This window comes from Genypterus blacodes, unplaced genomic scaffold (assembly GCF_046128005.1).
Source record: "Genypterus blacodes isolate CSIRO-AG114 ecotype Tasmania unplaced genomic scaffold, CSIRO-AGI_Gbla_v1 ptg000021l_1, whole genome shotgun sequence".
NCBI lineage: Eukaryota > Metazoa > Chordata > Actinopteri > Ophidiiformes > Ophidiidae > Genypterus > Genypterus blacodes.
The window spans coordinates 9,377,230-9,390,421 of record NW_027466834.1 but is presented as its reverse complement, the minus strand read 5'-3'; the positions used below and the strand labels follow the sequence as shown (position 1 = coordinate 9,390,421).

At 39.1% G+C, this 13,192-nt stretch overlaps 1 protein-coding gene across 1 annotated transcript; it reads right to left on the bottom strand.

Annotated features, from left to right (window-relative positions):
* Positions 1–859: 859 nt before the first annotated feature.
* On the bottom strand, positions 860–10,739 carry LOC142992197 (aminopeptidase N-like). The gene is made up of 21 exons (XM_076142537.1): positions 10,424–10,739; positions 8,973–9,276; positions 8,602–8,761; positions 8,290–8,400; positions 7,749–7,875; positions 7,190–7,344; positions 6,935–7,048; positions 6,696–6,839; positions 6,469–6,534; positions 5,741–5,806; positions 5,475–5,653; positions 5,237–5,313; positions 4,762–4,895; positions 4,572–4,627; positions 4,080–4,227; positions 3,905–3,996; positions 3,205–3,315; positions 2,962–3,129; positions 2,707–2,847; positions 1,153–1,234; positions 860–1,012 (listed from the first exon to the last, which is right to left on the bottom strand). Exons 1-21 carry the CDS (start codon positions 10,737–10,739, stop codon positions 860–862), a joined length of 2,904 nt encoding a protein of 967 aa, XP_075998652.1.
* Positions 10,740–13,192: the final 2,453 nt, after the last annotated feature.

The following is a 13,192-nucleotide window of genomic DNA, read 5'->3' as shown; positions in this document are numbered from 1 at the left end:
ATTAAATTAGAATCTGGTCTCTTCCCCATGTTGTGTCTCCTACTGAACCAGACTGAGAGACAATTTAAAGGCTCAGGAAACCTTCACAGGTGATTTGAGTTAATGAGCTGATTAGAGAGTGACACCGTGAGGCTACAATTTTTGAACTTTTTCACAATATTCTAATTTACTGAGATACTGAATTTGGGGTTTTCATGAGCTGTAAGCTATAATCATTCAAATTAAAACAAGACTTGAAATATTTCACTTTGTGTGTAATGAATCTATAATATAGGAGCGTTTCACTTTTTGAACTGAATTACTGAAATAAATTAACTTTCCTCAATATCTTCATGTCATTTGTTTAAAGTAATATTTAAATAATTAGAAAGTAGAAAGTTACTGTTCAACTAATAAAATGTAAGTAAATGTATTCCATTGTAGTATAAAACTGCCGAAAAGTTTGTGTTTGTATTGCGATCCTTTCAATATTAGTAGATCAGCTGCAGAAGTTCAATATGTGATCAGAGGTTGTGTTGCTTGGTGTGCTTAAATCACAAAAAAATCATATTCACTTTCCTCCTCAATATGAAATGTTTATTCTTGACTGTGCAAAAGGAAAAAAACAAAGATCTTGAAAACACAAAAATTCTCTCCAGCTTTTTTTTGGGGTACAAAAAATGTATTGTTTTTTATCGTTGTATAGTTTCTTGCCGATTTGTACAAACATAGTCCTTTTACTTTCAAGGAAAACACTTTTCACAACTTAAATCATGAGAATATCAAATCCACAGCACAGCACACATGTAATCATCATGATCGAGATCACGTATTTAAAAAAAGGGTTAATTTAAAAAAACAAAAAACGTGCAAAGCCTGTTTAGGCACTAGCCTCAATGAACCATTTCAGAACATTCAGCTTGTTCTCAGCAATCCATTTGATGTTGGCAATGGTTCTCTCAATAGACTGCTCCACTGCCAGAGTCCCAGAGCCGAAACCCACCTCAGCGTTATCAGCTTTGAACTGCTTCAGCTGTCACAACAAAGGAAATACAGTATGTATACAGTATGTACAGTAAGCCGACCATCTTGTTTGTGGGTATTGTGGAGGGAATGAGCAATATCCATTCTAAATCCATTCCAAAACAATTGATGAAATAATATTTGACAAACCTGTTGAAGTTCAAATGCAGTGGAAAAGCGTTTGGTCACTCCGTTAACAAGGTTGGAGAAGGAGAAAGATCCACCACCATACCTTTGAAAGTGAACAAAAATATCAGTCATAAATCATTCCCTGCGAAATACATTGCTCTAACATGTCAGTGCAGTCCATAATCTATTCATTCATCTAGCAGTCACAATGACTCACACAGAAGACTTACCTACTTGAATTCAGTCATATAACGCCAGATAACCTTTATAATTTATCTGTAAACTCTTTATCTCTCTCAATGGATTAGAACCATAGACATAAACAGTTGTTTAGGGCCGCCTCATTGAGAGACAAACAAAATTCTAGTGAAAAAAATAGCTTTGCTTATTCATCAGATATGTCACAGTTGGAACAAGAGTATCATATATTAATATGAGGAAAAGATGAATGGATATTCGTTCAAGGTTATAATCATAATTTGGACTAAATATAGCAGAAGAATGTTGAATTTGACATCAAGCCAACAGCTGAAAAACAAAAGAGGACACAGGATACGTCAAATTTTTTTTATAGCTAATGTAATAAATACTAATATCAAAGTTGAGGTTTACTTAATGGTAACCACATGTTAACCTCCCCGATTCAAAATCAACGTCAATGTCAAACCCCTCTCTATTTGTCAGTTTAGGTTGAATAAAGGGGAAGTCAGTGTGGTTTATGAGGAGCCAGGGGAGCAAAGGCTGAACTTTTATGATACTGATAATGCTCAGTCCATTAAAACTCACAGTCAATCATCTTATCTACTATTATCTTATGTGGCTCAATTGTTATGATATTATATGTGAAGCCTATTAAAAACCACAGGTCACAAACATTCACTTCAGCTTTGCAGAGTGTACCATTATAACAGTATAATATCTAACTACAAAGTGCAGTTTCAGAAGGAACAGTGGACGTGACTGCAAAGTGCTCAAAGACACAGCTGTAAAGAAGCACTGAAAACAAACACAAACATCATGATGTACGTCATACTTGCACAACCCCTAGGTGGCGCCATCACAAAACCTTTTTTGGTGCACTCGGATGCTTTTGTCATTTTATTTTAACACGGGTAATCGGTTCCTACTTACATGTTTGGTATTTACTGTCTGGTCTGGACTTCAGTACAAATGTTGTAAAATCTGTTTCATCTGTTTCACTTGATCATGGCAATCAAGTTTTATATGTTATCAGTTATGATCGCCAGTGCACAAGGATACAGCTTCACTCCTGGCAGACACTTTGGAGATTAACTCAAACCTCTGGCACACAGACGGGCTGAGAGAGAGATGCCTTGCTTTAGCCTTTTATGTAAATATTCCGAAGAATCATATAATTTGATTCTGAAATCAACACTGTCGCAGTGTGTGGAGCTAAAATGACTGTGGAGGACTGCACCGCAGTGGTTATGATGCTGTTATCAAATACGACTTTGCAATGTTATGCATGATAATTGTGTAACTGGTCTTTCAAACACTGGCAGCTACAATGACTCAGAACGAACAAACAAAGCAGACACTGGTTGTTTTACTCACTGAGTAAAGATGTACGTCCATCGAGCTCTGACAAAGTCCCAAGCCAGAGCTTGACCAACCACATTGTTGGCAATGTAAACAATGGTGGAGGTGGCATCCTGCTTTCGGATCTTATCTGCATCTAGAGTGTACTGCAGGTACCTAAATATGGGAGCAGAACATTGAGAATAGCATGTGTGAGTGTGTGTGTTTATGTGTGGCACTGCTGGTTTCTTCATTTAAATCAATGTTATGGCAGGATGCATGTAAACAGACCGGTTGAGTAGCCAGGGTTGTTTGGCGCAGGCCAAGGCAGAGCGCAGTTTGTCAGCTTCAATAGCAATGCTTGCGTTCTTAAACTGGGACCAAGCAAATTCCCACTCCTTAGCGCCCCCAGATGCAATGGCATTGCAGTACACAGTGGAGCGCAGATTGGGTGAGATCCTGGAAGAGGATGACATCTCATAAGTTCAGTACAATATAGATAGTAGTGGTGCAAATACAGATGACTTCACTCACGGATTCTTGTTTGGGTTCTCCATCCATTGATTGAACAAGTTCCTCGTCAGGTCTGTGCATTCCTGGAGGCCTGTCCTGCAAGCCAAGCTGATTGCATTCACCTGGTTATATCTAGACAAAGGAACATGTAGATTAAAAGATGAGTGTTCAGCCACCCCAACAGGAATGGGAAAACTACATTTCCATTCTTATTTGTGTACCATGTCAATTTGGATTGAGTAGAAATTAGATGTTGTGGTTACCATCGATGCCAATTAAATAGTATACTTCATAAGAAGCTGATCATTCAATGCAGGGCCCCCAAGAAGAATGCTTGTCTTTGAAACTTTTGTTACCTAGCTGTGATTGGTGCAAACATCACCGGGCTGGTTGAGATTTGCCCCCTTACCACTCAACAGTGATGTAACAACATGTGCTGTTTGGACAAATTACAGGGAGGGGGAGGTGTCAGAAATTGCAAAGACAAAAGTTCTTAAAGGCCCCAGTGAACTTGAAGATATGAGATGAAAAGACAAACGATCAGGCCAATCAGCATGTCCAAAATACACTAACAACAAGTAGCTTGATAGTTGTGAAATTATTGCTGGACTGTTTGATCACAGAATATTGTCTAAATCCATATGCTGTTTATTGCCTTTCTTAAGAAAAACTTAGATATCCAGATGTCCTAGGAATAGCCCAGGTTTTGTCCTGTACTTACTGGTCCAGATGTCCTTCAGGTACATTTGACCAGTTCCCAGTCATGGCTTTGTAGTAGTGAAACAAGGGGGTCACCTGTTTCTTCAAATAATCCTGAAGAAGAGTTAGAGAATTAGAATCTGACTATGTCTAATGTCTAATTTTGTCATGATGTGTTTTGCGTAAAGAAAGCACACCTGCATGGGACCATAGACTTCACTACGGTCAAACATAAGATAGAAAAAGTCAAGGTTTCCCAAGGCTGACTCCCAGGGCATGTAGTCTGTCTCTTTGATTAGGTACTTGGTGGTGGTCAGGGCCATCGTTGTAGAGACGATCTTTGCTCTGTGAGGAGACATTATTATTATATTATGAAAGAAAGAAAAGGAAGTAGGAAAATTTAGATTAAAGCCATTTCTTTCCTAAAATGGTTCTGTGTTTAGACTCATGAATATAGAATAACACTAATTGTCATTATTCAAGTCATCAGGAATATAATGTAGAAATGTTCACTGCGTCATGACTGTAAATCTAACCAAAACCTCCATCAAGTGAATTATATCACAATCAAGAGCCGGTTAAATTATTATACTGTAAATATCTATTGCGACAAGGTTTAACACTGTGCAATGTAATAATCACTTATGTTCCTCATCACCAGTGTATCATACAGCATTCGTAGGGTTTACCTGGCAAGGTTGAAGGCATCGTCAATCAGCTGAGCTCTGTTGATAACTGGTATAGCCTGAAAAAAAGAGAAGTGTAATGTCTTTTTTTACTATACAGTAGCAATTCTAGATCAGATGTTGCAATATTAGAAGAGCAACATTCAAGAAAGCATTATAAAAGTTTTCAAAAGCATTAGGAATCAATTCTTACCAAGTGATTGACATCGAGAACTTTTACGAGTTTGTCCCAGTTGACCTGGTCGTAATTAACTCTGTAGTAACCCACAACATTGAGGTTGGCCAGCACCCAGTCAGTTCCCGATGCCTTCATACTATCGATTGTGTCTACAGATTGATTTGAGAAGACAGGAGATTTTTTTCTCATTTAAAAGCAAGAAGACACTGACCTCTTTTCCTTAAATAACGCAAGTGCAGTACAGTAACCAGAGGACCAGACTTTGCATGTTAGTCACCAAAGGGATATCATTTGTAAAAACAAATCTAACTGCTCACATTAGACAGAAATACCCTATGTCTTTTCTTTCTCTTTTCTAAGGGCTTTAGGCTGTTAATGCTTGTGAGTCTAGGTAAGGTCCTTGCCTTCTAAACAAGTTTGGATCTCATGGCTTTACCATCTAATCATTACAATTTTAATTCATGTAGAGTATGGGCACAACACCACATACCTGATTTGTTGTACAGCCATTGTGGTGCCTGTGAAATTCCAGTTTTCATCCATTTTATTGGAACAATCCATTCATAGCTGTTTGACAAATATTGAATATATAGATAGTGGATGGTTGTAGGTAGAGTTATATAAGCAGAAATTATTATAGTCGTGGTTAAGTAGCATTAGTAGTGGTTAGCAGAACAGTAACATTAGACTTGACTTAAGGCTTGACAGGATGAAAGGAAGCTACGTACTTGAAATCAGATGGCACAGTAACTATGGAATCTGGGTCCAGGAGAAAGTGTTTCTGGGACACAAGTCCAGTGGAAGTGTCTATGGTAACCACAGGAAAGCCCATCTGCCGCACCCAGGTGTTCATAATGTCATGGACTCTTGCCTTGGCAGGAAGAACAGTGCCACTGGCCACAGCAGCCTGTGTAAGGAAACATACAATGTAATGATGAACTATGACATATACCAACAATCCTTGCTGAATTTAAGTGTAAACAGAAAAACAAACCATTTGAAGATGGTCCCAAAGGTCTGTGTAGACCGTATTCCCGAAGGCGAATTCATTCAGGTAGGTCTGCCAGATGGAAGCAGATACATTTCATGATTTTCTAAAGGTTCTTATCTTATTTTGTTTGAATTGTTTGATTACCATGTGTGCTTCTCTGCCAGAAAATATTCTATTATATAAGACAAAAACAATCTAAATCTGACTGGTTTGACTACCCACAAAATAACTGTAAATAAATGTTATTTGAAAGGCAAGGGAAAACATGTTTTGTGTGAATGATGTCACAATTGCACACACTATTTTGAGAACACTTTGGAGAACAGTGGGGGTGATGATTAGAGACATGATACGGCATCTGTCTGGGAGGCAGTAGCTCAGTGGGTAGAGCTTCCGCTTGGGAACCGGAGGGTTGCCGGTTCGATTCCCTGACGAGGTGCCCCTGAGCAAGGCACCGAAACCCTCAATTGCTCCCCCCTCTGCGAAGGGTGGTAATGTAAGTCGCTTTGGATAAAAGCGTCTGCCAAATGATCGTAATGTAATGTAATGTCTGAGAGCTCACAGAGAGATGATGCCAACTACAGTAGACACATAAATGGCAGGCAAAAGCTAGGCTAGTAACATCAATCAAACTGATGTTGCCTGTGTTTCTTATGCCAGGGACTGCTACTATTTCTTGGATATGTTTCTACTCTGGTGTCATAACCTCCTTTTAAATACCGTTTCCTTACCGTGAGTCCCACTGAGAAGACATCCTCAGTTAGAAAGTCAGACAGCATCCTCAGAACCGATGCTCCCTATAGAGAAAGGGGTGAAAGAAACTGATAGAAAACTAAACCTTCAAACGAATGAAATATGAAGTACAATATTGATGAGAAGGTCTTGAGGTCCGGGATCTGATGGGAGAATTGCAAATGCTCAGCCGCTGTTAACTCCTGAATCTACAATACACGGTTACCTTGCTGTACGAGATGGCATCAAACAATTCACTGATCTGTTCAGGTTTCTGAATGTCGTCTTCGTTAGAGGAAAGGGGGTGAGAAGAGGCCAGGGCATCGACCGCAAACACCCTGTGGACATCACCAAGCACGATGAGGTCTTTCTAGTATGAGAAATGAGATAACACAGTCACAGACTTCCTATCATCTCTGGAAAACACATTTGCATTGTGACATACAGTATGAAATAACTCCTTACCACGTTCCAGTCAGGTTCCGCATGGTCTGCCCCCAAATATTCAACGTAGGAGGCAAAGCCTTCATTCAGCCACAAGTCATTCCACCACTTTAAAGTCACCAGATTACCAAACCACTAAAGAGAAAGTACACAACAGTGAATGCTTTACCAAGAGAAATCTAAATAAATAATTAAGTCATAGGAAGCTTTTAGTTGGCTTGTTTTCAAGTTCATCTCAAATGATCTCTGAAATTTGTTTATATTGAAAGAACTAACCATGTGAGCCAGTTCATGAGCGATAATGGTAGCAATCCTCTGCTTGTTGGAGTTGGAGGAGAATTCCTTATCATAAAGCAGCGCGGTCTCTCTGTATGTGATCAGACCCCAGTTCTCCATGGCTCCTGCATTGAAATCTGGTAGAGCTATCTGATCTGTATATGAGAGAAGATGAGTCATTGAGGTTGACTGACTGACGTAAAAACAGTTGGCTTCACCTTTTTCTCTCGAATGGAGTGAAGTGACCCAAATCAGACCCTGCCTACATGTGATAGTAGATGTGCGATTGTGTGGACGAACTTTCACGCATCAGAATTCAAATGAAAAATGAGTTTGAACTTTGAACCATTTAATCCTCATTGGGAAACTTGACCCTTAAACTACCCAACATTTGGCTTTAATAAATGGGAGTATGTGCTCCACAAGTTTAGTTCTTGCTTGGTAAGATTCCCAAGGTCTTTCTCATAAAGCATCCACATAAAAGATGAATCTTCTACTTTTTTATGCTACACTCCAATAATCACCCAAATCATGATGTGTGATGGAATGATGAACGTACCAGACTTGGGCAGAGGGTAGCTGGAATTGTAATACTTCTCAAAGAACTTGAGGATGGGCCCAGTGATGTTAAGCGCATATTCTCCTTGTCCAGCATCAATTGCAGACTTCCGGGCATAGATACGGATCTACAGCCAAACCACACATACAAGGAAGACATTAAATACCACCATATTGGTGCTTTATTGGAATCCTGGCAACACATAAGTATATTTCATCCAATCAGGTCAGGTCTGTGTGCCAGGTGTTACACCAGTCTTTTTCTAGTCTGGTCGAAATTATTGGGCCTGTGAAGACCTTTCATGTATTTGCCATCCAATTTGAAAGTAACCTAATGCCTTTTCACTGTGGCTAACGAACATCACCAACAAATGGAAACTCTTCACAAACAACAGTGTCAGTTTCATGTCACTGTTTCACCAACGCTATCAATCACAACATGGCTGCCAGAAGATACTCAAATTGCTCAGTAAGTGCTCGGGAGGGTGTTAGTTTCTTGTCAGTGTACACATTTGTGTTATGAAATAGAGACAAACAATTACCATAACTCCTTCAACCTCGTTAGCAATAAAACCAAAGTCGCTGACAATGAAAGCCAACAGGTAGGTCGACATTTTCTCGGTTGGCTCAAAAACTGTCTTCAGAAAATTTTCCTTATTGTCAATGATGAGAGTCTGGCTCACTGGGAAAGAGAAAGGAAACATGAAATTACATTTCAATGAAAATGATTACAATTAAATCTTACTACAACTGGCAAGCTTGTATGTGTGCAAGTGCTCAGAAGAGTTGCAATGAGCACCATTCCTGCAATTGACAATTTCACTGTCATTTTAGACTATAGATAATGGGAAAACTAGTATAGAGCGATTACCTATTTCCCTGCCATTGGACAGAGCAATGGTTCCAGGTGGGTGAAGCAGAGTAATATAGAAAATGGCTTTCATAGCTGGCTCATCAAAACAGGGGAAAGCCTTCCTGGCATCTGTGGGCTGCATTTGAGTAGTAGCAACAACACTAAAAGGAAACAATAACAATAATGATCATACTAATAAGGCCCAACAGTTCTAATACATTATAGGAAAAGGTTAAAGTGGTAATTTCAGAATTACTCTAGAGACTAATTGACTAATAAAACATTTAATGCATTCTTTTCTGGACTATAACCAATCTGCCAATTGACTGTCATGAAAATCAGGGAATATTATCAGACACAACATTCACATACCGTTTCCCTCCATCCTCCATGTATTCACTCCGATAGAAACCTCCAAGGTCATCAGCCAGTTCTCCAGTAAATACTGTGACGAGTTGGTACGAGGTGCCCTTCGTCAGCTTGCCATTCAGCTGTATGACTAGAAACTGAGTTGTAGGTTGAGGCCAAGTGATCTTGATAGAGGGGGCTTGAACTCCACCGATTGAGTTCAATAAGACTAAATGTCCATTTTCCTGAGTGGTGTAGTTTAGTTTGTTGGAGTGGATTAGGATCAGGTCAGTCTCCTCAACGCACTCAAACACCACCATTGACTCACCTAAAACAACATAAGTGAAGCTTCATATGTGATCAATAGTATATTACCTTTTCACAAGCTAAGTAAGCTTATCTAGACAATTCCATCCATGTAAACATCTTTTGCGTCTTTGTCACTGCAGCACTTTCCAACTTGACAGATCCCAATGCAATTCACATCACATGACAGTGTTGTCCTGCATTCTTGGAAATTGGACTCTACATGACCGATCAGCGACACAGGGACACCCACAATGAGCTTTTCTCAGGAGAAATCCCCAACGAGTGTAATTTCTCAAAGTAACACTTTATCCCTCGAGAATTGAGAAAATGATCCCAGTCTCTTTGCTCTCATTGCTCTCATTTCCCCATTATAAATCACAACATGATTCAGACGGCCTGTTTGAAGTCCCCAATAGTTGATCAATCATGTTGTTGACCAATATGCGCTCACAGGTGTGCACCCTGATGTACCTGCGATCAGGGGCTTTTGTAAGTGCAGATTAAGGTTGTATGAATGACGCATCAATTATCTGCCTTGCAGCACAGAAGAGCTATTGAAGAAGATTGAAAATGTTAACTGTAAAACTCTAAACACATCCTATAACAATGATTCTGCACAAAGCGGAGTCACACTGTGCTGCATGATGGTTCACAATGCCGGCAAGCAGCAAGCTGTTTCCAGAAAGATGGGTTTCTGTTCTTCTCTCTCCGTGTTTTCTGCATATAAACATTCTATTGCCGTCCTCCTAAAGAAGAATATTACCAATTCAATTCCTTGTACACTGAATTCGCATCACATAGAAAGGTTCTCCGAAACCAATGCATTTGTAAATATTAAATGTAATGATAAGTTTCAAGGTGATGTGATTTGTATTATCCTTAAAATCTAATGTCTATCTGGAAAGAAAAAACCTTAAGCCTTAAGTTCAGGAATTATGACTTGCATATTTTGAATTGGGAGCATCAACACTTCAGACATACTTGCAAATTGTAAACTAAATGAAGCCTGAGGCTTACATGCTACTGGTTTTCATCTAGCATCAGAGGATTGGCAATTGATTTACACCCCCCATTCCATAAATACAATTTAGTAAATTATTAGAGAGAAAGTCATCCGTCCCCTGGCTTCAAAAGATTGAAGTTGGGTACCACTTCCCACAGCCTACCTTCAAATATATAGAGTCCAGTTAACGGCTGTGGAGTCAGCCATGGCCTTAGAGTGATGTTGTAGTGTTTGGGCAGCAGGCTCTTGGGTAGGCGATATTTGTCCCAAGGTTCATTTGATGGCGCTGGCGTTGATGGTGTTGGTGTTGAAGTTGTCGTAACTGGGGGTTTGGTTGTTGTTCCTCCATCTGTTGGTGAGTTTTTTGCCTTTTCCTGGGAGTAAACAACAGATAGAGCAATGATAGTTGCCATTGCTCCTGCACCCAAGATTACAGCCACAACCCCAAGAGATTTACTGATGAAGAAACCTTTGCCCATGTTCTCAGCCTGACTTTGAAATCTACAACAAGTGAATGGAGGCAGCGTAAACTCCTATATGTAGCTATGGGTCCAAGCTCCCCTCCCATTCACGCTCCCAGGTGACACATTAACAGTAAGATTGTAAAATGCAAAAGTACATTTAAAACAAGGCAAATTGATCCAAAGTGCTGTACAGCTGAGGCAGAAAAATGAAAAACGATAGATTACCAGAGATAAGCATGAAATAAAACAGCATCAAATATGAAATGATAAACTGGAACATCAAAACTGGCTGTATAAGACGTGATGATATTGATAAGTATCCACACAATAGTTGAACCATTCAACAATTAACAATAAGAGCTGAGCACATTTCAAAGTTAAATAGCATTTGAGATAAGAAGTAATAAAAAAGAAGATAATTGAGGGAGTCTTCAGGAAGAATATCAAAAGTGTGAACACAAAAAACTATGAATAGGTTTACACGTCTTTATGTGAAGACAGATATACAACAATGAATTTACTCTATCTTTTACCTTAGCAATAAAGATGCCCCTTCAAATGTCAGTGACAAACTCCAACCTTACCATGTAGATTCATCCTGCTACATACTTGTTTGAGATATTTGTTGTGTTTAACAGCTGTCTGATATGTTACTGTGGATACTGCGGGACAGCAACGTCCATGTTTATAAGATCGGAGCAGGGTTTTCACTCAGAAAGATGAAAATGCTTCATCCTGCTTATTCATGTTCACAGAAATGGTCACGACGACTTGGGACGCGCAGGCAAAAGAGAAATGACCAACATTATTGGTGGAGGTTTTATTGCTGGATGATCATCACGACCTTATCAGATAAACCAATTTTTCCTGCCCTCTATCACCCAGCACTCCTGTGATCTGCTGTCAGATAATGTACTGTGTGGTAAAGGTACCCTTATCTTACCTATCATAATGTTTTTGCAAAGAAACTTTCACAAGAGCTAGTTCTAGTTCTTTCCTTGCCCATCCCCCTGAGAGTTTAAACATTCTATTTTGAAAAGGAGCATAAGAAAATAGAAACCTAAGAGCCCGCACGTCTAATGAACGTCTCACAGGATTGAAATTGAAAACCTCTCCAGAGGAGTCTGTCGTGTCACTTTCTCCCCCATCCTTGAAACTTAAATTGAATTGAATGGAATTGAATTAAAGTCATATTTACTCATGTATATCTCTATTATCACACAATATTTTAAAGTGATCACTGTAATGCAATGTGTATCAAATCTAATGTTCATATTGTCTATGTTTTTGGAAGCTTATACAGGAGACAGGCTCTCTTTGTAATGGGAGGGACTGGACAAGTTGGGAAAACTCATTCCCAAAAAGCTGAGCACAAGCCAACTCTGGCACAAGACCACCTTGGCTTGGAGTGGACTCAGACCTGATCCCAGCTGCATCATACTCAACTACAAACTGCTCCACTGCATGTTAGAGGTCATACACTGATGAATGCATTAATAAATAAAGACTAAGTTAACCCCTATTTTAATAACCTCAAAGAACATTATACTCTTAACCTAATATATCCATTTTGTAATTGTATTTACATGATGAGACTTTGATGTATGATTTAGTGTTTAATTTCCTAACAAACCAAACTCAACCATTTAAAAAATGTTTCATTATATGTGATGATTGCTTCTGCAGTCATTACCTTTGACTGCTGTTTTGTAACATAATCTGTTCATTGCCCCACTTTGCTTGAAAGTTTTACTGTTTTTTACATTCACCTTGACATCATAGTGCCCCTAAAAGAGTTCCATAACTATATGGCTTTTGGTCACAAGGAGAAAGACCTGGAGTTCAATGTCCTTTTGTCACACTTAACTATGGACACGTGAAACATGAAAGAAAGCAAAAAGACAATTAAATAAAGAAGAATTATACCAATGTGCAAGGATTACAGTTTATCAAAGTCAAAGTACAAGGTTTGTAGTTAAGCAGGACACACTGGTGAACATAAACGTTTTCAGTCTGGATTTAAAAGTTGTCAGTGTTGGAGCATGTTTCAAATCTTCTGGAAGTCAATTCCAGATATGTGTTGCATAGTAGCTAAATGCTGCTTCTCCATGTTTAGTTTGGACTCCAGGAAGAGTTAACAGACCGCTCCCGGATGACCTTAGGGTTGGAGGGTTCATGCTGTATTTTAAAAGCATTTCTGTGATGTATTGTGGCCCTCGGCCATTTAGTGATTTATCGACAAGCAGCAGAATTTGGAAATCACCTTAATAAAAGACCATAACAATGGTCTAACCTGCTAGCAATATAAAGCATGAACAAGTTTACTAAGACATGGGTCCTCTAAGTGTTGTTTAATGAGCTGTCCAGTGTTTGTGTATGTTTCTCCTGTATATAATTGTAATAGTATTGTCATCATAATTGTGTTGCAGCCCTGAGTGAGATGTATGTATGTGTGATTTTCAGGCCAT

What these genes read in the sequence shown, in the direction of transcription:
- LOC142992197 (XM_076142537.1), bottom strand. Translation starts at nt 10,739, where the DNA reads ATGGGCAAAGGTTTCTTCATCAGTAAATCTCTTGGGGTTGTGGCTGTA. An exon ending in TGGACTCTATATATTTGAAG is followed by an intron (nt 9,277 to 10,423) that starts GTAGGCTGTGGG and finishes ATGTTGTTTTAG; the next exon opens with GTGAGTCAATGGTGGTGTTT. An exon ending in TTTGGGACCATCTTCAAATG is followed by an intron (nt 5,654 to 5,740) that starts GTTTGTTTTTCT and finishes TTCCTTACACAG; the next exon opens with GCTGCTGTGGCCAGTGGCAC.